The sequence below is a fragment of the Chiloscyllium plagiosum genome, unplaced genomic scaffold, assembly GCF_037043375.1.
Source record: "Chiloscyllium plagiosum isolate Xiang-an unplaced genomic scaffold, Cpla_swu_hap1 HiC_scaffold_7, whole genome shotgun sequence".
Lineage (NCBI taxonomy): Eukaryota > Metazoa > Chordata > Chondrichthyes > Orectolobiformes > Hemiscylliidae > Chiloscyllium > Chiloscyllium plagiosum.
In genome coordinates, this window is record NW_028270145.1 from 39,184,070 (window position 1) to 39,208,700 (window position 24,631).

The 24,631-nt window shown below is 43.6% G+C and overlaps 1 protein-coding gene across 4 annotated transcripts in view; it reads left to right on the forward strand.

Annotated features, from left to right (window-relative positions):
- kansl1l (KAT8 regulatory NSL complex subunit 1-like) overlaps window positions 1-24,631 on the forward strand; it is a 95,857-nt gene that overhangs the window by 16,046 nt on the left and 55,180 nt on the right. For all 4 annotated transcript variants that reach the window (XM_087988953.1, XM_087988951.1, XM_087988952.1 and 1 more), the window contains exons 3-6: window positions 2,831-2,972; window positions 3,635-3,832; window positions 4,081-4,193; window positions 22,935-23,124. In XM_087988953.1, the coding sequence (XP_087845079.1) occupies window positions 2,831-2,972; window positions 3,635-3,832; window positions 4,081-4,193; window positions 22,935-23,124 (643 nt within the window). The remainder of the gene's footprint in view (window positions 1-2,830; window positions 2,973-3,634; window positions 3,833-4,080; window positions 4,194-22,934; window positions 23,125-24,631) is intronic.

Here is a 24,631-nt window from a genome sequence, read left to right on the forward strand (position 1 = left end):
CTGAAGGGCCTGTTCTGTGCTGTACTGTTCTATGTTCTAAACCAGCAACGCAGAAAAGATCTATCCCATGCAGTAATCTGTGAAAATTCGAGAGGCCAAGAACTATTTAAAGTAAACATTAACAACTTTATTCTTAAAATATCACAAGAGAATAATTAACTAACAATTATTTACACCTCCTTTCCCTTCTATAAACACCCAATTAAGATTTACTGAAATTCAGATTTCAAAACCAGCCAGCGGTCAAATCTCTTTATATCTTCCTCTGTCGATTTGCTCTGCAGGATGGTGTAAATGTTTTTCTATGTGCAAACTCCTCCTCTAGTCAGGTACCCCTCAGAGTTTTGACTAGCAGCCTACATCTGTTGGTCTTTTGGCAGTAATCCCTCAACTGTTCAATTTTTCCTGGTCTTAAAGCCCAAAGCGTCAGATTAGTTTCATTTGGGTTTTAATATCGTCGATATACTAAATTCAAACTTGATTGGAGGTTTTTATTTGGGGGGGGTATAATTTAAATTGACTGGCTGAATTTGAATTTGTTTTGTCATGTCCAGGCAACCCAGTGAATCTAGCACTTCGACCAATTGTTACATTGTTCCGTATTCAGAACACTCTGTGCTGTATCAGGTAGTTCTGCTAGCGTTTAACTCTCTTAAAAATACTGTACCCCTTACACCTTCATAACATAGCTAAATGGAAGCCAGTGGATGTACTGTAATTAGATTTCCAGGAGGTCATTTGAAAAAGTGAAGTAAAGATCAAAAGCAAATGCCTAAAATAAAATGTTGTAGCAGTCACATATTGGCTAGTAGCGAATAGCCATAACTGGATCTTTTTGTTTGGCAAGATGTAACAAGTGGTGTGCCACACCAATCGGTACTGTGGCTCATCAAGTATTTAGGAAAGCAAGTAGAATACCATTGTAAGAAGAATTGAATGCAAAATGAGGGAGGTTATTATTCAGTTATACAATATAGTGGGTGGCACAGTGGTTAGCACTGTTGCCTCACAGTGCCAGAGACCCGGGTTCAATTCCCGCCTCAGGCGACTGACTGTGTGGAGTTTGCACGTTCTCCCTGTGTCTGTGTGGGTTTCCTCCGGGTGCTCCGGTTTCCTCCCACAATCCAAAAATGTGCAGGGCCAGGTGAATTGGCCATGCTAAATTGCCCGTACTGTTAGGTAAGGGGTAAATGTAGGGGTATGGGTGGGTTTCGCTTCGGCGGGTCGGTGTGGACTTGTTGGGCCGAAGGGCCTGTTTCCACACTGTAATGTAATGTAATCTAATCTAATCTAATCTAATATACGTTGAAACTATATCTGGCGTACTATGTACATTACTGGATTTCTTCCTTAAGGAAGGAAGCAAATGTGTTGGAAGAAGTTCAGAGAAGGTTCCCTACACTATTGCTTGCCAACGGTGAATCCTCTCTCATGAGGAATGGTTGGTCAGGCCAGACCTGTATTCACTGGAGTTTAGAAAGTAAGAGCTGACTTAATTGAAACATACAAGGTGCTGGATGTGGCAAGGATTTTTCTTGAATTTATTACTAGGGGCTACTGTTTATGAATGAGTCACCCATTTAAAACACAAGGCTTTTTTTTGTCTCCAGGATTGAGCCTTCCATAACATTCTCTTGAAAAGATGGTAGAACCAGAGTCCTTGAATCTACCTAAGGCAGAGGTGGGCAGGTTTTTAATCAAAGGATGAAATGTTATTGAAAATTGTAACCTCCAATCTACATTCTGGGCATTCAGGTCAACCATGACATTATTAAATAGTAGAGCAGGTTTGGGGTTCTGAAAGGCCTACTTCTGTTTCTTGGTCATTTGTACTTTAACAAGAAACCAAAAACATTGGTATATACTGCAACTTAACCAATTATTTTTCAGTGACAAAATTTAGAAAAGATCATTGCAGTTATGTTGTACTAGAATTGGTGCAAACATAGATGATCTTAGTGAGCCCACCTAGTTTCCTCTGGCTTGCTATTTATTCCATCTGGAAGTTTGTGACAAAGACTTCAATTAAATACAATATATTTAAAAGTTTCTACTCAGACATTCAAGACTGTGTAGTTAAAAGAATAGGTTTTTTTTTGGAAGAACGGCATAAGTTGGTGGCACGGTGGCACAGTGGTTAGCACTGCTGCCTCACAGCGCCAGAGACACAGGTTCAATTCCCGCCTCAGGCGACTGACTGTGTGGAGTTTGCACGTTCTCACTGTGTCTGCGTGGGTTTCCTCCGGGTGCTCCGGTTTCCCCTCTCAGTCCAAAGATGTGCAGGTCAGGTGAATTGGCCATGCTAAATTGCCCGTAGTGTTAGGTAAGGGGTAAATGAAGGGGTATGGGTGGGTTGCGCTTCGGCGGGGCGGTGTGGACTTGTTGGGCCGAAGGGCCTGTTTCCATACTAAGTAATCTAATCTAATCTAAAAAGAGCAAGTAAGACAAAACAAAAATTAATATATTAGGAATGCCACCAAGATCCTGAGATAAAATTATACCATGAGCAACTTGAGCCATGGGGAATCGTGTGAAAAGCTCAAAAGTAATTTAACCAGGGTTTTGGTTAGGTAGCAGCCAAGGATGATGAAGTTTTAACCTCCTTGACTGCAATATTAACTAATATTTTGATCGCATTTGCAGAGAGAGGAATAATGTTTCAGCATCCAAATTGTGCATAGTATTATTGATACATTTTAATAACTCTTTATGACTTTAGAATATCAAATTGTTGTCCTCTAAGATGAAGCAATGCAAATATTGAGTGGAGACCAGGTTGGTAAATTGTTAAATCGGTCAAAATGAAATTATAAACAATTTTGTTTTACAGTAAGTACAGGTCAGAAAGGAGATGGATCATTGATCGAGCTGAAGTTGCAAGCCGGTGGACATGGCTTCAAGCCCAGATAGCAGAACTAGAGTATAGGATACGCCAAATAAACGAAATCTACAAGCACCTATGTGCTGCAAAGGTAAAATAGAGAACCAGCGGGAATAGCAGTTTGCTTTAAATTTAAAAGCAAATGTTTAACATTGTATCCATGCCAGCTGATTTGAGAGCATTAACCCATTTTGTATGGGTTATATATACAAATTTGTGTTCTGTAATTTAAAGCTTGGCATCACCAGCTGTTTTTTGTTAATATTCAGCCAATTTAAAAAAAAATAATTCTCAGTTGCAACACCTTTTTAAGTGAAATTCCCTTTGTGTGCCCTAACAATTTACATCTGACTTTATAACTGTGCACTCTAGTATTCAGGTATGCTGCATTTGGAATATTTTTGATATCTCCACTCAGACCCCAAAACACTCAGAATTTAGGATTAAGAACCCTTAAGGACTTTTAATACTGCTCATTACTCAGTGATTCCTGTTGGAAAATATGGTTGAGATCATTGTATGAGAACAAGACAAGGCCTGAAGTATATGTCATCTTTAATCAAACCTTATCTAGGACCACACAAGTGCCATTGTAACCTACAATATTTTTTAGTTTATGTAATCTATCATTTGTCGTTAGGGTGTTTCATTTTTCAGAACGAGGTTTTGAAGGTTTCCTTTCATTAATTAGCAGAGTAACTCACTTGAAGCAATGTTTCCTAACTCCAATCATTTTGTTTAATTGTTGTCTAGGAAACCGTGACTCTGGACGCTTCTCAGTTGTCCGAAGACGCTCTCGAAAAGCAGATGGAGTTGACAGAAGCTGCAGCTTTATTAGCTGCAACCAAGGATAATAAAACGCCTGTGGAGATGAAGGATTTAGCTCTGGAATGCAATTTGGAAATAACACCAAGCAGCCCTTTGCTGCTTCTAAGGAATATAGATAAACAGGTAGAAAACAAAGTTAAAGCTGGAACTTGTTGATATCTTGAACTGCCAGTAATGTTACAGTCTCAATCTATTAAACAAAGGCATGTAAAATAATTGAGATGAAGAAACTAAGTTCTGTAAAATTGTCTTCCAGTTAAACTACAGGTTAAAGATAGTTCAAGGGGAAAATGCTGGATTAGCATTTACTTCACTTGCACTGAATCATACTGTCTAAGAGTTTGAAAACATTATTTATTAATTGTCTGCAGAGTGCACAGCTAACCGAATCAGTCAACAGTTTGATCCCTCCACTCAATTTGTCACCTGCTTCTTCTCCTGTCTCCTGGAAGAGATGCAGGCATCATGATGGCCTTGTCTACAGGTAAGAATGTTGTTAGTTTCTCTCTGCTTCACTTGGGAATTTCCTAGTTAGGAATGCGATTAACAAGCAGTTGCTTTCATTGGTAGCACTGAATGTCATGGTTGTGCCAAAGTAATTTTAATCAAATGTTCCTCTTTAGAATTACTGATCCATGCAAGCTAGTTTAAAAACTGTTTGGGTGTTAGATTAATTCTTTGTAGGGGGTCAAAAATGCATGTATTTGAGCTGAAAACATAATGAGCTTGAGTTTATAACTTCAAAGTCTATCCGAGATGGTCCCAGATCCTCAATGCTGATCCTAAATTTTGGAGTATGCAAGTTTGAGGCTATTGTGTTATTGCCCTGCCTAGAACAGGATAATTTGAAGCTTTTGTTTGTCAGGATAGCTATTGAGGAACCTTCCTGGAAGACTGCTGGAGTTTAGTTATGTAGTGTTAATCTTGGAGAATAGATAGTCATACAGTGTGGAAACAGACCCTTTGGTCTAACCTCTCTTTGTGCTCTTGATAGAAATCTGTTATGAAGGAAACAAAAACATTTGTAAGATGAGGCAGTTTTAACACCATTTTATGAACAAGAATTTGTTTCACAAATAAAAACAAAGAGTATAGTATGGCACAGGAACAGGTTCTTCAGCTCACCAAGTTTGCCATTGTTTGATGCCCTTCTGAACTAAAAGCCCTCTGCCTGTAGCAGTCCATATCCCTCTATATCCTGCCTATACATGTCTCTATCAAGATGGCTCTTAAATGGGACCTTGGGTTCATGTCACATTACAGGTGACTACTATTGCACTGTACACACGCACACGCACTCCTATACACACGCACGCACACATACACAGACACACACTTACACAGACGTGCACACAGACACCCACACACACCCTTACAGACACACACACTCCCACACTCCCACATGCACCCTCTCACAGATTTAAGACACTCTGCACTCACTACACACACACACATACATGCACTTTCTCACACTCACAACCACAAACCCACCCAGACAGAGACAGACAGACACACGCACGCGCGCGCGCACACACACAGACAAAGACCCACATGCGCGCATATATTTTGTGGGGTGAATTTGTACTTGCAGGGTTACATTGTACTTTGCTAAAAAAAATGCATGAATTCATGTAAAACTCCGTTATCTCACTTTTTAGATTAGAATCAATCTAAACATCATGGCATAGACCGAGAATACAGAGGACTAACACCTTCAACATATTGTCTGGCTATCACCATTGTTAACAGCTAACCCGAGAATGCAACTTTTTTAAAAAAAGATTTTGTGATTTACACATGAAAGAAGTGAAACTATCACTTTATTCTAACAGATGAAAGGCTTAACAGACAATCAATTTTTCAATGTATAATTTCAGTTACATCACACTATATTTGCTATATAGTTTATATTTTGCTATATAGTTTATATTTGCTATAAATTCTGTGTTAGGATTGAGCCCTCCACTGCCACCTGATGAAGGAGCACCGCTCCGAAAGCTAGTGTGCCTCCAATTAAACCTGTTGAACTATAACCTGGTGTTGTGTGATTTTTAACTTTGTACACCCCTGTCCAATACCGGCATCTCCAAATCATCTCTTAAATGTCGTTGTTGTATCTGCTTCTACCAGCACCTCTCTGGCAATGCATTCCAGGCACTTACCCTTTTGTAAAAAACAACTTGCCTCTCCTATCTCCTTTAAACTTTTTCCCTTTTACCTTAAACCTATAGAACAGTAGAGGCCATTCGGCCCATTGAATCTCCACCAACTCTCCAAAGAGCATCCCACCTAGACCCAGATCCAGCTCCCTACTCTATCCCTGTAACCCCATGTTAAGCATGCCTAATCTGCCTAACCTGGACACTATGGACAATTTAGTACGACCAATCTGCCTTACCTGCACATCTTTGGACTGTGGGAAGAAACTGGAGCACTTGGAGAAAACCCACACAGACATGGAGAAAATGTGCAAACTCCACACAGTTAACCAAGGATGAAATCAAACTCCTGGATCCCTGGTGCTGAGGGGAGCAGTGCTAACCACTGTACCATCATGCTTCCTGTGTCTCCGAGAAAAGTTGATATTTGTCCCCTGGGAGAATAAATAATGAGAAGCCCTCTCATCTATCCATGCTTCTCATTATTTTGTAAACTCTATCAAGTCACCCTGCAGCCTCTGTTCAAGTGAAGACAAATCAACAATGTCCAATCTCTCCTCACAGATCATACCCTCCAAACCAGACCACACCCTGGTAAACTTTCAGTACCCTTTCCAAAGCCTCCACATCCTTCTGGTAATGTGGTAACCAGAATTGTAGGCAATATTTCAAATATGGCCTAACTCAAGTTCTATACAGCCTCAACATGACTGGACAATTTTTTTTATACACTCGCCCCAACTGATGAAGGCAACTTGCTGTTTGCTTTATTTGATCATCCTTTCACTTGTGTTGCCACCTTCAGGGAACTGTGGACCTGTATGCCTAGATCCCTCTGTATGGGGCGGCACGGTGGCACAGTGGTTAGCACTGCTGCCTCACAGCACCAGAGACCTGGGTTCAAATCCCGTCTCAGGCGACTGACTGTGTGGAGTTTGCACATTCTCCCCGTGTCTGCGTGGGTTTCCTCCGGGTGCTCCGGTTTCCTCCCACAGTCCAAAGATGGGCAGGTCAGGTGAATTGGCCATACTAAATTGCCAATTGTGAAGGGGCAAGTGTAGGGGTATGGGTGGGTTGCGCTTTGGCGGGTCGGTGTGGACTTGTTGGGCCGAAGGGCCTGTTTCCACACTGTAGGTAATCTAATCTAATCTAATCTAATCTAATCTTAATGCTTCTATGGGCTCTGCCACTTACCACAACATAGAACATTTCAGCACAGTACAGGCCCTTCAGCCCTCATATTGTGCAAGCCTGTGAAACCAATCTGAAGCCCATCTAACCGACACGATTCCATTTTCATCCATATGTTTATCGAATCATTATTTAAATGCCTTTAAAGTTGGCGAGTCTACTACTGTTGCAGGCAGTGTTCCACGCCCCTACTACTCTGAGTAAAGAAACTACCTCTGACATCTGCTCTATATCTATTACCCCTCAATTTAAAGCTATGTCCCCTCGTGCTAGCCATCACCATCTGAGGAAAAAGGCTCTTACTGTCTGCCCTATCTAACCCTCTGATTATCTAATGCCTCTATGAAGTCACTTTCAACCTTCTCTCCAACAAAAACAGCCTCAAGTCCCTCAGCCTTTCCTCATAAGACCTTCCTTCCATGCCAGACAACACCCTAGTTTTTCTCTGAACCCTTTCCAAAGCTTATCACCTTCCTATGATGCTGTGATCAGAAGTGTATGCAATACTCCAAGTTTGGCTGCAACAGAGTTTTGTACAGCTGCAGCATGACCTTATGGTTCTTAAATTCAATCCCTCTACAATAAAAAGTTAACACACCAAATGCCTTCTTAACAACATTATCAACCTGGGTGGCAACTTTCAAGGATCTATGTACGTGGACACAGAGATCTCTTTACTCATCTACACTACCAAGAATCTTACTATTAGCCCAGTACTCTTTTTTTATTTCTGTTGCTCCTTCCAAAGTGAATCACCTCACACTTTTCCACATTAAACTCCATTTGCCATCTCTCAGCCCAGCTCTGCATCTTATCTATGTCCTTCTGTAACCTACAACGCTATCCACAACTTTACTGACATTTAGTGTCATCCACAAATTTACTAACCCATCCTTCTACGCCCTCATCCAGGTCTTTTTTAAAAATGACAAACAGCAGTGAGAATAGGGCCCCTGAAAGTCAGCAAGGCGGCTTTTGTGTGGAGTCACAGGACATGTGACTAAGCGAGTATTTTGCATCAGCGTTTACTGTGGAGAAGGACATGGAAGATATAGGATGGAGGGAAATAAATGGTGACATCTTGAAAAATGTCCATATTACAGAGGAGGAAGTGCTGGATGTCTTGAAACGCATGAAGGTGCATAAATCCCCAGGACCTTATCAGGTGTACCCTGGAACTCTGCAGAAAGCTAGGGAAGTGATTGCTAAGCCTCTTGCTGAGATATTTGTATCGTTGATAGTCACAAGTGAGGTACCGGAAGTCTGGAGGTTGGCTAACGTGGTGCCATTATTTAAGAAGGGTGGTAAGGACAAGCCAGAGTACTATAGGCCAGTGAGCCTGACATCAGTGGTGGGCAAGTTGTTGGAGGGAATCCTGAGGGACAGCATGTACATGTATTTGGAAAGGAAAGAACTGACAAGGGATAGTCAACATAGCTTTGTGCATGGGAAATCATGTCTCACAAACTTGATTGAATAGTTTTTTGAAGAAGTAACAAAGAAGATTGATGAGGGCAGAGTGGTAGATGTGATCTAATGGACTTCAGTGAGGCCTTCCACAAGGTTCCCCATGGGAGACTGGTTAATAAGGTGAGATCTCATGGAATATGGGGAAAACTAGCCATTTGGATACTGAACTGGCTCAAAGGTAGAAGATATGGTGGTGGAGGGTTGTTTTTCAGACTGATGGCCTGTGACAATGGAGTGCCACAAGGATTGCTGCTAGGTCCACTACATTTAATCATTTATATAAATGATTTGGGTGTGAGCATAAGAGGTATAGTATAAATTTGCAGATTACACCAGATTAGAGGTGTAGTGGACAGCAAAGAAGGTTACCTCAAATTACAATGGGATCTTGATCAGATGGGCCAATGGGCCAATGGGCTGAGGAGTGGAGGATGGAGATTAATTCAGGTAAATGCGAAGTGCGGCATTTTGGGAAAGCAAATCTTAGCAGAATTTATACACTTAATGGTAAAGTCCTGGGAGTGTTGCTGAACAAAGATACCTTGGAGTGCAGGTTCATAGCTCCTTGAAAGTAGAGTTGCAGGTAGATAGGATAGTGAAGAAGGCATTTGGTATGGTTTCCTTTATTGGTCAGAGTACAGGGGAACCTTGATTATCCGAATACCAATTATCCAACAATCGGATTATCCAAAGGAGATCTCGAGGTCCCAATAGAAACATTACATCAAAGACTTGTTTCCAACAGTGTTTTGTTTCCCGTGATTTAAACAGGCACCATCTCCAAATGACTGACCTCCCACCCTCTCTTGCCCCCCCACACTTTCCCTGGGGTTCTACAGAGAGGTGTACACTAATTCCACCCCCCCACCAGATAATCTCTCCAACATTGCCCTGTACAGGGCAAATGTGGAAACTGTCAAAAGGTTGCAGGAAAAGGTGTGTGTGTGGTGTGTGTGCACGCTATTTGGAGACTCGCGCATAAAGATAACAACAGCATGAGCAGCAGTCTTGTGATTGGTATCCAGTCCGGCTGCTCTGGAGAGGGAGTGGTGGGGTGGAGTGGGGCTGTGTTGGATGGGGTTGGGGGGCGCTGTGTGCTGCTGTAGTCTCCTGAACAAGGAGCAGACTTTAAGAACTTCGAGCCCCAGAGGAAAGGCATTTAATCGATTAACCAAATAATCAATTATCTGCCCATCACGTTCAGATAATCGAGGTTTCCCTATATTGAGTACAGGAGCTGGGAGGTCGTGTTGCGGCTGTACAGGACATTGGTTAGGTCACATTTTTGGAATATTGTGTGCAATTCTGGTCTCTTTCCTATCAGAAGGATGTTGTGAAACTTAAAAGGGTTGAGAAAATGATTTACAAGGATGTTGGCCAGGGTTGGAGGATTTGAGCTAATGAGAGAGATTGAATAGGTTGGAGCTGTTTTCCCTGAAGTGTCGGAGCCTGAGGGGTGACCTTATAGAGGTTTACAAAATCATGAGGGGTGTGGATAAGATAAATAAACAAAGGGAACCTTGTCGAACGCCTTACTGAAGTCCAAATAGATCACATCTACCGCTCTGCCCTCATCAATCCTCTATGTTACTTCTTCAAAAAAACTCAATCAAGTTTGTGAGACATGATTTCCCACGCACAGTTCTCTAATCAGTCCTTGCCTTTCCAAATACATGTACATCCTGTCCCTCAGGATTCCCTCCAACAACTTGCCCACCACTGACATCAGGCTTACTGGTCTTTAGTTCCCTGGCTTGTCCTTACCATGTTTCTTAAACAGTGGCACCATGTTAGCCAACCTCCAGTCTTCCGGCACCTCACCTGTGACCATCGATGATGCAAATATCTCCGTAAGAGGCCCAGCAATCACTTCTCTAGCTTCCTACAGAGTTCTAGGGTACACCTGATAAGTTCCTTGGGTTTTACCCACTTTTGAGCTTTAAGACATTCAGCACTTCCTCCTCTGCAATATGGACATTTTTCAAGATGTTACCATCTATTTCCCTACATTCTATATCTTCCATGTCCTTCTCCATAGTAAACACTGATGCAAAATACTCATTTAGTATCTCTCTCCTGTGGCTCCACACAAAGGCTGCCTTGCTGATCTTTGAGGGGCTCTATTCTCTCCATACGTACCCTTTTGTCCTTTATGTATTTGTAAAAATCCTTTGGATTCTCAACTCTGTTTGCCAAAGCTATCTCATGTCCCCTTTTTGCCCTCCTGATTTCTCTCTTCAGTATACTTCTCCTGCCTTTACACTCTTAAGGATTCTCTCGATCTCTCCTGTCTATACCTGAGATATGTTTCCTTCTTTTTCTTAACCAAAACTTCAATTTCTGTAGCCATCCAGCATTCCCTATACCTACCAGCATTTCCTTTCACCCTGACAGGAATATACTTTCTCTGGACTCTCATTATCTCATTTCTGAAGGCTTCCCATTTTCCAGCCATCCCTTTTACCTGCGAACATCTGCGCCCAGTCAGCTTTTGAAAGTTCTTGGTAAAAATGATGTCACTTCTGCCCCCAACATGGCCGTTTCCACAGCCACTTTCACCCCCCTCAATTCCTCATGCACCATACGTGACATCACTTCCGCCCCTCACATCATCGCTGATGTCACACGCTCAGTGACGTCCGCCCTGGCCTATGCCATGTTTGCCACCACTTCCGCCCCCACCAATGCCACTCACCTAGATTCTCTTGACACGCCTCCCACAGATACCACTGTCACCATCCCCGCCCCCCAGAACCCTGCAGGGAACATCAGCCCTGCTCATGACTCCACCCCCATTCCCCCCACCACCACACCCAGACCAGTTACAGGCTCCGCCCCCATTCCCAGCTCCACACCCACACTAGATCCCAGCTCCCAGCCCTGCCGAGTTTTCACCATCCCTCCACACCTCCCCCTCACTGAGGACGAACGATCAGTCCTCAGCAAAGGACTCGCCTTCATCCCCCTCTGCCCATGCATCAATGAATTTAATACACGCCGTGACATCGAACACTTCTTCCACCGCCTCCGAGCTTACTTTCACAATCAGGACTCCCGCCCACCTTCTGAGGACCCCTTCGCCCACCTCCAACACATTCCATCCACCTGGACACCCTGTGCTGGCATATTACCCTCCCTCGACCTCTTCATTTCCAACTGCTGCTGGGACATTAACCGCCTCAATCTGTCTACCGTCCCCCCCCCTCCCCATTCCAACCTCTCACCCTCACAACGCGCAGCCCTCCAATCCCGACCTCACCATCAAGCTAGCAGATAAAGGGGGTGCAGTGGTAGTCTGGCGCACTGACCTCTACACCGCTGAAGCCAAACGCCAACTCGAGGACACCTCTTCCTACCGTCCCCTCGACCATGACCCCACCCCCTATCACCAAACCATCATCTCCCAGATCATACAGAACCTCATCACCTCAGAAGATCTCCCACCCACAGCTTCCAACCTCATAGTTCGGGAACCCCGCACTGCCCAGTTCTACCTCCTTCCCAAGATCCACAAGCCAGACCAACCTGACCGACCCATTGTCTCAGCATGCTCCTGCCCCACTGAACCCATTTCTACCTATCTCGACACTGTCCTATCCCCCTAGTCCAAGAACTACCCACATACGTTCGAGACACCACCCACGCCCTCCACCTCCTCCAACGCCTCATCTTCACTATGGATATCCAATCCCTCTACACCTCCATCTGCCATGACCAGGGCCTCCAAGCCCTACGTTTCTTCCTCTCCCGACGTCCCCAACAATACCCTTCCACCGACACTCTCATTCGTCTGGCTGAACTGGTCCTCACCCTTAACAATTTCTCCTTCGAATCCTCCCACTTCCTCCAGACCAAAGGGGTAGCCATGGGCACCTGTATGGGCCCTCGCTATGCCTGTTTCTTTGTTGGCTACGTAGAACAGTCCATCTTCCGTAATTACACTGGCACCACTCCCCACCACTTCCTCCGCTACATTGATGACTGCATTGGCGCCACCTCGTGCTCCCGCGAGGAGGTTGAGCAATTCATCAACTTCACCAGCACATTCCACCCTGACCTTAAATTTACCTGGACCATCTCTGACACCTCCCTCCCCTTCCTGGACCTCTCCATCTCCATTAATGACAACTGACTTGACACCGACATTTTTTACAAACCCACCGACTCCTATAGCTACCTGGATTACACCTCTTCCCACCCTATCTCTTGCAAAAGTGCCATCCCGTATTCCCAATTCCTCAGCCTCCGCCGTATTTGCTACCAATAGGACCAGTTCCACCACAGAACACACCAGATGGCCTCCTTCAGAGACCGGAATTTCCCTTCCCACGTGGTTAAAGATGCCCTCCAACGCATCTTGTCCACATCCCGCACCTCCGCCCTCAGACCCCACCCCTCCAACCGTAACAAGGACAGAATGCCCCTGGTGCTCACCTTCCATCCTATGAACCTTCGCATAAACCAAATCATTCGCTGACATTTCCGCCACCTCCAAACGGACCCCACCACCAGAGATATATTTCCCTTCCCACCCCTTTCCGCCTTCCGCAAAGACAGTTTCCTCCGTGACTACCTGGTCAGGTCCACGTCTCCCCTACAACCCACCCTCCCATCCTGGCACCTTCCCCTGCCACTGCAGGAATTGCAAAACCTGTGTCCACACCTCCTCCCTCACCTCCATCCAAGGCCCTTAAGGAGCCTTCCACATCCCATCAAAGTTTTACCTGCACATCCACCAATATCATTTATTGTAGCCGTTGCTCCCGACGCGGTCTCCTCTACATTGGGGAGACTGTACACCTCCTAGCAGAGCGCTTTAGGTGACATCTCTGGGACACCCGCACCAATCAACCACACCGCCCTGTGGCCCAACATTTCAACTCCTCCTCCCACTCTGCCGAGGACATGGAGGTCCTGGGCCTCCTTCACTGCCACTCCCTCACCACCAGACGCCTGGAGGAAGAACGCTTCATCTTCCACCTCAGAACACTTCAACCCCAGGGCATCCATGTGGACTTCAATAGTTTTCTCATTTTCCCCCTTTTCCCCCCCCCCCCACCTCACCTCAGTTCCAAACTTCCAGCTCAGCACTGTCCCCATGACTTGTCCTACCTGCCTATCTTCTTTTCCGCCTATCCACTCCACCCTCCTCCCTGACCTATCACCTTCATCCCCTCCCCCACTCACCTATTGTACTCTATGCTACTTTCTCCCCACCCCCACCCTTCAGGCTCTCTGCCTGTATTCCTGATGAAGGGCTTTTGCCCGAAACGTCGATTTTACTGCTCCTCGGATGCTGCCTGAACTGCTGTGCTTTTCCAGCACCATTCTAATCTAGACTTTTGAAAGTTCTTGCCTAATACTGTCAAAATTGGCCTTTCTCCAATTTAGAACTTCAACTTTTAGATCTGGTCTTTTCCATCACTATTTTAAAACTAATAGAATTAGATTAGATTACTTGCAGAGTGGCCCTTCGGCCCAACAAGTCCACACCGCCCCACCGAAGCGCAACCCACCCATACCCCTTCATTTACCCCTTACCTAACACTATGGGCAATTTAGCATGGCCAATTCACCTGACCTGTACATCTTTGGACTGTGGGAGGAAACCGGAGCACCTGGAGGAAACCCACGCAGACACTGGGAGAATGTGCAAACTCCACACAGTCAGCCGCCTGAGGCGGGAATTGAACCCGGGTCTCTGGCGCTGAGAGGCAGCAGTGCTAACCACCATGCTGCCCACTGGTCGCTCGTCCCAAAGTGCTCCCTCACTGACATCTCAGTCATCTGCCCTGCCTTATTTCCCAAGAGTAGGTCACGTTTTGCACCTTCTCTAGTAGATACATCCACATACTGAATCAGAACATTTTCTTGCACACACTTAACAAATTCCTCTCCATCCAAACGCTTAACATTATGGCAGTCCCAGTCTATGTTTGGAAAGTTAAAATCCCCGACCATATTATTCTTACAGATAACTGAGATCTCCTTACAAATCTGTTTCTCAATTTCCCTCTGACTATTAGGGGGTCTATAATACATCCCGATAAGGTGATCATCCCTTTTCCAAAACAATGCAACAGCATATAACCCTGACGAGGAATCAAACTGGGGCCATAATATTGAGTGCACTGACTAGATTCACTACAGTGTGGAAGCAGGCCCTTCGGCCCAACAAGTCCACACTGAACCTCCAAAGAGCAACCTACCCACACCCATCTGCCTCTGACTAATGAACCTAACCACTGTGGGCAATTTAGCATGACCAATCTCCCTTACCACATCTTTGGATTGTGGGAGGAAACCAGAGCACCCACACAGACACTGGGAGAATGTTCAAACTCCACACAGACAGTCACCCGAGGCTGGAATTGAACCCAGGTCCCTGGCGCTGTGAGGCTGCAGTACTAACCACTGAGCCATTGTAATTGTAACCACTAGCCAAACAGGGAAGCATGTGGCTGGTGGATGTTTTCTAATCAAGCTGTTTAGCGATGTTATTACGCATGTCTGGAGCAGGTGGGACTTGAACCTGGGTCTCTTAGCTCAGAGCCACATGGCGAAAGCAGGAGCTGCATTGTTAGACAGATTTCGCCTGAACGCTGCTGGGCCCAGTCTTCTAGTGAGGTATATATCCAGCATTCCCTATACCTACCAGCCTGCCCTTTCACCCTGACAGGAATATACTTTCTCTGAATTCTTGTTATCTCATTTCTGAAGGCTTCCCATTTTCCAGCCGTCCCTTTACCTGCAAACATCTGCCTTCAATCAGCTTTTGAAGGTTCTTGCCTAATACCATCAAAATTGGCCTTTCTCCAATTTAGAACTTCAACTTTTAGATCTGGTCTATCCTTTTCCATCACTATTTTAAAACGAATAGAATTATGATCGCTAGCCCCAAAGTGCTCCCCTACTGACACCTCAGTCACCTGCCCTGTCTTATTTCCCAAGAGTAGGTCAAGTTTTGCACCTTCTCTAGTAGGTACATCCACAGACTGAATCAGAAAATTGTCTTGTACACACTTAAGAAATTCCTCTCCATCTAAACCTTTAACACTATGGCAGTCCCAGTCGATGTTTGGAAAGTTAAAATCCCCTACCATAACTACCCTATTATTCTTACAGATAGCTGAGGTCTCCTTACCAGTTTGTTTCTCAATTTCCCTCTGACTATTGGGGGGTCAATAATACAATCCCAATAAGGTGATCATCCCTTTCTTATTTCTCAGTTCCACCCAAATAACTTCCCTGGATGTATTTCCAGGAATATCCTCCCTCAGCACAGCTGTAATGCTATCCCTTATCAAAAATGACACTCCCCCTCCTCTCTTGCCTCCCTTTCTATCCTTCCTGTAGCATTTGTATCCTGGAACATTAAGCTGCCAGTCGTGTCCATCCCTGAGCCATGTAATTGCTATGATATCCCAGTTCCATATTCCTAACCATGCCCTGAGTTCATCTGCATCCCCTGTTAGGCCCCTTGCATTGAAATAAATGCAGTTTAATTTATTAGTCCTACCTTGTCCCTGCCTGCCCTGACTGTTTGTTTGACTCACTTCTGTTCTCAGCTGCACCCATCTCAGATCGATCTCTTTCCTCACTATCTCCCTGGGTTCCCCCCCCCCCCACCTTACTAGTTTAAATCCTCCCAAGCAGTTCTAGCAAATTTCCCAGTATATTAGTCCCCTTCCAATTTAGGTGCAATCCTTTCTTCTTGTACAGGTCACTTCTACCCCAAAAGAGTTTCCAATGATCCAAAAATGTGAATCCTTCTCCCATACACCAGCTCCTCAGCCATGCATTCATCTGCTCTATCCTTCTATTCCTGCCCTCACTAGCTCGTAGCACTGGGAGTAATCCAGATATTACTACCCTTGAGGACCTCCTTTTTAAATTTCTGCCTAACTCTCTGTAATCTCCCTTCAGAGTCTCAACCTTTTCCCTTCCAATGTCATTGGTTCCAATGTGGACAATGACCTCCTGCTGGCCCCTCTCCCCCGTGAGAACATTCTGCACCCTCTCTGAGACATCCTTGATCCTGGCACCAGGGAAACAACACACCATTCTGCTTTTTCTCTGCTGGCCACAGAAACGTCTGTCTGTACCTCTGACTACAGAATCCCCTAACACAATTGATCTCTTGTTTGTCGGCTTCCCCCTCGTTGCATTAGAGCCAGTCTCAACACCAGAAACTTGGCTGTTTGTGCTACGTTCCCCAGAGAATCCATCACCCCCTTCATTTTCCGAAACAGCATACCTGTTTGAAATGGGTATATCCACAGGAGTCCTGCACGAGGTGCCTATCTCTTACCTTTCCTGGAGTTAACCCATCTATGTCACTGTATCGGAGACTTTCCCCCCTTCCTATAACTGCCATCCATCACATACTGTTGCTGTTGCAAATTCCTCATTGCTTCTATCTGTCTCTCCAACCGATCCACTCGATCTGATAAGATTCGCATCCAACAGCATTTATGGCAGATATAATCCGCAGTAATCCTTAAACTCTCTTTAAGCCCCCAAATCTGACAAGAAGTACATATCACTGCAAAGGCCATTTTTGCTCCCTCACAATCTACAGACCCAGAAAATAACACTGTCTTATTCCTCTACAAACACTGCTTCAGGTTAAATTAATAGCTATGGCTTATATTTTAAGTTTAATCAAGAGATTTAATGCCAAAAACATATAATCAAGAAAGAATCCACTATACTCTATACTGCAACCTTTCTCTTGGACAGACTTAAAACAACAATTAACTTATCTGATTCTGTACTGTGAACTTCGCCCAACATTTCCTCCAAGATTAGTTGTGAATTTCACTGTTTGTTAATTTTTCCAGATGCACTCCAATGTCCATCTCTCTCTCTCTCTCTCTCTCTTCCCCCCCCCGCCCCTGCACTGTCCTCACCATGTGCTTCCTTTGTCTGCTCTTCTCCCACTTTAAACTGCTGTTGTTTTTGACTTTTTTTCCCAAAGTTCCAAAACCATGCAACAGCATATAAAATAGTAATTGCTGCTCCTGGAATTCGAGGAAATCGCCTCCAGCACCTAAAATACCTCAAAAAAAGGAGCAGCTCTTACAGTCAGAAACTTTTCCTGTTTTAGGCCAGAGTTTTCAAAGACCATTTACGAACAGAGTGAAGGCTCTGTTTCAGAATAGTCATAGGATTTGGAATAAAGCAGATGAATTGTCAGTTCAGAGAGAGAACTTTGTAGGAGCTATCAGGTCTTCCACACAGAGACCTAGCTACAAGGAAACCAAAGCTACAACCTGAATAGCTAAGGATATGTGACATTTAGGAAGGACATGTAGCTGAGAAAGGCTTGAAGGGTAGCTCTAAAGAAGATATTAGAGCTGCGGTGAGAGATGACTTTAGTTCTAAAGTTTACATTGTAGAATCAGTTTAAGAAGAACTAAAACAGCAAAAGGGAGAAATCTTTAGTGGGACATGTTTTTAGGCCACTATACAGCAGTGGAAATGTAATCACAGTATAAAGTAGAGAATTGAGGGCAATGTAGTAAACTTGAAGAATCTGTATCTACATAGGCTGGGCAAACTGAACTAAAATTGTAAAGGTCAAGTTTTTGAAATGTATGTAGAGTATTTTTTTTAAAGAGTTTATATGTTGAGAAACTGACTAGGAGCTATTTTAGATTTCATAAAGTGCAATGAATAAAGGTTAATTTAATAATCTAGTAAAGGTAGCTTTAGGAAAGACTGACCATACTTTGGTAAATTTCACACTAAGTTCAAAAATAATGTATTTCAGTTAAAAACTTGGGCTTAATTCTAAGCAAAGGAAATAATGAAGACTTGAGGGGCAAATTGACTATTGTGGGATTGGATGCTATGTTTAAAATGCATGACCCCAGATAGAGGAAATGGCTAACGTTTAAAGTTTACAATAGCAATGTATTCCTTTAATGTGCAGTAACCCAGTTTGAAAAGGGCAAGTGTTCCAATTGTGGTTAATGCAAGAAATCAAAGATTCTGTTAAATAGCCAAAAGAGAAAATGCTGGAAAATCTCAGCAGGTCTGGCAGCATCTGTAAGGAGAGAAAAGAGCTGACGTTCCGAGTCTAACTGATCCATTGTCAAAGCTTTGTGAGGATGTAACCAGCAGATTAGAAAATGGGGAAGTGATGGATATGGTACATTTCCAGATTTTCAGTTTCTGATAAGGTCCCACACGAGATGTTGGTCTATAAAATTTGACCATGAGAGACTGAAAGAACTATACTGGTATAGATTGAGAACTGAATGGCAGACACAATGGACAGAAATCAGTAGGAATGAATGGGTCATTTTCATGTTCTGTGCTTGGAACCCCAGTTGTATACAATATATCAATGATGTAAATGTAACATTTCCAAATTTCCAGATGATTCATGTGGAAGTGAGTGTGATGCGGGATATACGCATTGGCTGCCTGGGTCACCATTTATTGCCAATCCTTTGTTGCTTTTGACCTGTTTGGCATACTAAGCCATTTCAAAGGGCAGTTAAGAGTAGGGCAGACCAGGTAAAGACTCCTACCACTCTTTTATATTAAAAAAATTGCTTTTACACATTTCCTTTTGAACCCCCCACCTCCCAACCTTAAATGAATGCCCCCTAGAATTAGACCTTTCAACTCTGGGGGAGGAAAAAGATTTTGACCATAAGCCATATCTTTGCTTCTCATAATTTTAAAGACTTCTATCAAGTCTCACCTCAATCCTCCACTGCTCTAGAGAAGGAAACTCAAGTTTTTCTAGCCTCTCCTTTATAGCTCATTCCCTTTAATCCAGGCAGCATCCTGGTAAGCCTCTTCTGCATCCTCTCCAAAGCCTTTCTGTAATGCGGTGACCAGTATTGAATGCAGTACTTGTAAGTGTGGCCTAACCGAAGTCTTATAAAGCTGCAATGTGATATCCTGACTCTTGTACTTAATTCCCTGACCAATAGAGGCAAGCCATGGCATATATCTCCTTTGTCACCCTATCAACTTGTGTGGTCACTTTCAGGGAGCTATGGACTTGAACCCCAAGATTCCTCTGTACATCAGTGCTGTTCAGGGCCCTGCCATTAGCTATTAACATTTGATCTCCTGAAATGCAGCACCTCACGCTTAACCCGGATTAAACTCCATCTGCCATTTCTCCAACCATATCTACATCTGATCTATATCCTGCTGTATCTTTTGACAATCTTCTACAATATCCATAACTCCAATGATATTTGTCTGCAAACTTACTAACCCACCCATCTAAATTTTCATCCAAGTCATTTAAATATATCACAGAAGTTAGTCTATCGCTTGTCCATTGACATTACCAGTACGCCACACTTTAAATGGCATTCAGTACGGAGAAGTGTAGGTTATTCACATTGGTATGAAAAACAGAAATGCACAATATTGTAAAAATGCCATTATCTGCTACCCAAGCATCCAGGATTCTCTCTCAATTCTGGGTAATCTAAAATGCAGGATGGAAAAGAAATTGTGGTTATAACAGCTGTTCTTTTTCTGAAGTATTTTCAGACTTCGAACTGATTTCTTTGCATCCTTGGAGCGGCAATCATGGTTTTATAAGATATTGCATTGCATTGTTTTGAAACTTTGGAAAAGGAGAGATTAAACTAATGGCACATTGTTTTATAAAAGAGGGAGAGAGAAAGCAGGTACAATATGGGAAGTGGGGAAAAAAAACAGTGAATCTTCACAGCTGACTGCTTCTGTTAGTTTCAAGTATCTCTGGCCACTGGAGTTCCTTGTACGAAAAATAAATGATTAATGAAATTCACAACTGACCTTGGAGAAACCTGTGCAGGGAGGCCACAACAGGGATAGCTAAGTGGCGTTTCTTTTAAAAAAGATTTTTCTTCTGTAAATCTACAATGCGTAGAGTGGGTTTTTTTTAATGTTTTGAGGTCTGGCTCTTGATTAAACTTTTAAAAAATATAAAACAATGGTACTGTTATTCTGGAGCAGCTTTTAGAGCAATGAGATGTGCTATTTTCTGTTAAGGTGCAAAGATGACCTTTAGTAGAGTGATGTGCTCCTCTTGTCAGTTGTGGAAGATTAAGAAGAGTTTCCATGTTCCTGATGGTTTATGTCTGGAGGAATTGTTTGGTTGTGAATCCTATCAAATTGCATGGATCAGTTGGAACAGCACTTAGAGGTAATGGGGAAATTTACAGGAGCTAGATGTGATGGATGGCAGGTTCGGGAAGGTAGCAGAACCGCAGATATAGTCCTGTAGATGGGTTACCTTCATGAAAGGTAGTGCAGGAGTCACCTGTGGCTATCCCCATCACAGACAAGTGTGCTGTTTTAGAAACCATAGGATGGACTCAGGGGAATGTAGCAATGATAGCCAGGTTTCTGGTACTGAGACAAGCTCTAATGTAGTGAGAGGTATGTCAGATTTCAAGCAATCGATTGTAACTCTCTAGTCAGAGGCATGGACAAATGTTTCTGCGGCTAACAATGAGACATCAGAATGGTGTGTTACCTTCCTGGTGCCAGGATCAAGGATATCTCTGAGAAGGTGCAGAATATTCTCCAAGGGGAGAGGGACCAGCAGGAGATCGTTGCACATGTTGGAACTAATGACATAGGAAGAGAAAAGGGTGAGATTCTGAGGAGAGAATACAGGAAATTTAGGCAGGAATTTTTAAAAATCCCCAAGGATGCTAACATGTGGATTACTGCTGGTGCCATGAGCTAGTGAGTAGGAATAGAAGGATAGAGAAGATGAATGTGTATGAATATGTCTTTGTATTCTCTTTTACCACAGGTGTGGTCCCAGGGGACTAGAGAATAGCCAAAATTGTTCCACTGTTTAAGGACAGCAGAGAAATTTCCAGGAAATTACTGGCCTATGAGTCTCACGTCAGTGGTAGGGAAATTTAGTGGAATAGATTCTCTGACAAAATCTGTGCGCGTTTGGAAGAAAATGGACTTATTAGCGATAACGCAAGGTTTTTTGTGGGGGACGTCATGCCTCACTAACCTAATGAAGTTTTTTGAGAAGGTAATGAAGTTGATTGAGTGAAAAGCGGTTGATGTCTTCATGAGCTTCAGTAAGGCCTTTGACAAGGTCCCTCATGGCAGACTGGTACAAAATGTGAAGTCACATGGTATCATGGGTGAGCTGGCAAGAAGAACCAGTTCTGTGTTCAGTCATAAGAGACAGTAGCATTGGAAAGATGCTTTTCAGAATGGAGCATTGTGACTAATGTTTCACAGGGATCAGTGCTGGGACTGCTGCTGTTTGTGGTCTTCATAAATGATTTGGAGGAAAATGTAGCTGGTTTAATTAGTAGGTTTGTAGACGATACAAAGATTGGTAGAGTTGTGGACAGTGATACAGCAGGATATAGATCAGCTGGCGGCGTGGGCAGAAAAATGGCAGATGGAGTTTAATCTGGACAAACGTGAGGTGATGCATTTTGGAAGGTCAAGTGTAGGTGGAAATTATGCTTGCCTTCATTGGAAGGGGCATTGAGTACAAGGATAGGCACGTTATGCTGCAGCTTTTATAAAATTTTAGTTAGGCCACACTTGGAGTATTGCACACAGTTCTGGTGACCCCACGACCAGACGGATGCTCAGGAGAGGGTACAGAAAAGGTTTACTAGGATGTTGCGTAGTCTGGGGATTTTAGCTATGAAGAAAGGTGGAATTGACTGGGTTGGTTTTCACTGGAACACAGGAGGTTGAGGGGCAAACTGATAAACGTTTACAAGGTTATGAACGGCATGGATAGAGTGGAAAGTGTGAGGCTGTTTCCCAGAGTGGAGCTGTCAGTTACTATGGGACACTGCTCTGTGGTGGGGTTGGGGAGAATTTAAAAAGAGATATGCAAAGCACGTTTTTCTCTTGCTGGGTGGCGAGTGCCAAGAGGAGGTAGTGGAAGCAGACGTTCAAGTAGCACCTGGACAAATATGAATAGGAAGGGAATAGAGGGATATGGATCCTGTAAGTAAATACAGTTTGAGCATGGAAGGGCAAAATGTGTCAGAACAGGTTTGGAGGGCTGAAGGGCCTGTTCGGTACTGTAGTGTTCTTTGAAATGTTTAACTCTTCATGAAAGTTGTAGAATTTGTTTTGAAAGTTCCATCCATACAAAGATTTGAAAAGAATCCTAATCACAATTCATTTATGGTTCTAGCAGAGCCATGGACAGTTAATCTGAATTATTGTGGGGCTTCAGCATGCACGAAGAATTTGTTTTTGCAAAGCGGTGAGTAGGCAGCGCCTTAAGGCTAAAGCTCACCACTTCTTTTACTGTTGTATCTCTAGCTGCTACAGTTGACTTTGTGGAAAATTATTTGTTTGAAGCAGTTCACAAAAGCCAGTGTTTTTGTTACGTTGTCTATTTGTCACATTATAAAAATAACTGTGGTTGTTAGTGTTTTAGGTGATGACATGTCTGGCTCTTCAAACTGCTCTGGTTCTGAGGACTATCAGCCTAAGACAGAGCATCCAGACAGGACTACACAGCGACCTCTTTCTGTGGATGACACATCAGCCAGAACCAGGCCCCTCCGGATGCATCATAAGCACAGACTTCTCTGTTGTGTTTATGACACTAGCAAACGAGTGAGTTGAACTAAGTTAAGAAAGAGTTTGTTTTGTGGTCGAAGCTACCAGGTTAATTTGTGAATTTTGTGCGCACTAAAATTGAAAGACATTTGAGGTATCTCATGTCAAATGATGGGTCGTTTTCAACTGTGGGCCTGTATGCATGATGTGCAAACTTTAAAACTTCCCAAATCAATCCCCAATAGGACAATAGATGAAGGAGACATCCTTCTTATCAGTTTAAGCTGACTTGAGCCAGGATTAGAAATAAAAGTAAGTATCTAATCATTTAAATTATCTGGACTTTTTTTTTGCCAAAAAGATTAATTTAAGTTTTTTTGTAACTGTAAGTAGAAGCACAAGTATTTTACCAATTGCATTTTATAGATTACTGTGATAGCAGAACTGGAGTCACTGGGAATCAGGAGGTGGAGAGAAGCTCTGTGCTGGTTGGAGTCCTATCTAGCAAAGATGGTTGATCATCTTGGCCTCAGGGCATTACTGGAGGAGTTCCTCATGATCATGATTGAGGCCAACTGCTTCTTGATTACCTCCCCTTTATAAGGTCAGAACTTGAGATATTCACTGATTGCACAATGCTTAGCATCATTCACCACGACTCCAATACTGAAGCAGTTTATGCAGCAAAACTGTAACATGCAGTTTTGGGCTGACAAATGGCAAGTAACATAACACTACAAGTGCCAGGCAATGACTATCTTCAGTGAGAGTGAATCTAACCATATCACCTGGATGTTCAATGGCATTACTATCGTTGAATCTTCAATCAGGGGTTACCTAGGGGTTACCATTCACCAAAAATTGAAGTGAACCAGCCATGTAGACATTAGCTACAAAAGCAGGTCACAAACTAGGGTTTGTGCTCGAAACATTGACTCTCCTGCTTGGATGCTGCCTGACCTGCCCCACACTTTTGACACAGACTAGGCATCTGTTAAGCAACTTGCCTCCTGTCCTCCAGTGCCTGTTCATCTACAAAGCATAAATTAGCAGTATGTTAAAATATTTACCACATGCTTGAATAGGTTCAGCTCCAACAGCTCAAATTCACCACCATCCAGGACAAACCTGCCAGCTTTATTTGTACTCCTTTTTGTCCAGGAGATAGTGAGGAATGCAAATGCTGGAGAGTCAGAGTCAATAAAGTGTGGTGCTGGAAAAAGCATAGCGGGTCAGGCAGCATCCGAGGAGCAGGAGAATTGATATTTCAGGCAGGACCCTTCATCTGAACTGGGGAGGGGGCTGAGAAATAAATGGGTGGGATGGCGGGGTGGGGGGGTGGGGGCAGGTGGCGGGGGCAGAGAGAGAGAGAGAGAGAGAGAGAGAGAGAGAGGGGCTGGGGGAAGGTAGGTGGGATGGCGATAGGTGCATACAGGTAGGTAATTATGATAGGTCAGTGGGAAGGAAGATGGAGAAGTAGGCCAGGTCAGGAGGACAATGCTGAGTCAGAGGGTTGGATCTAGGATGGATTGGGGAGATTTGGAAACTGGTGAATTCGGTGTTG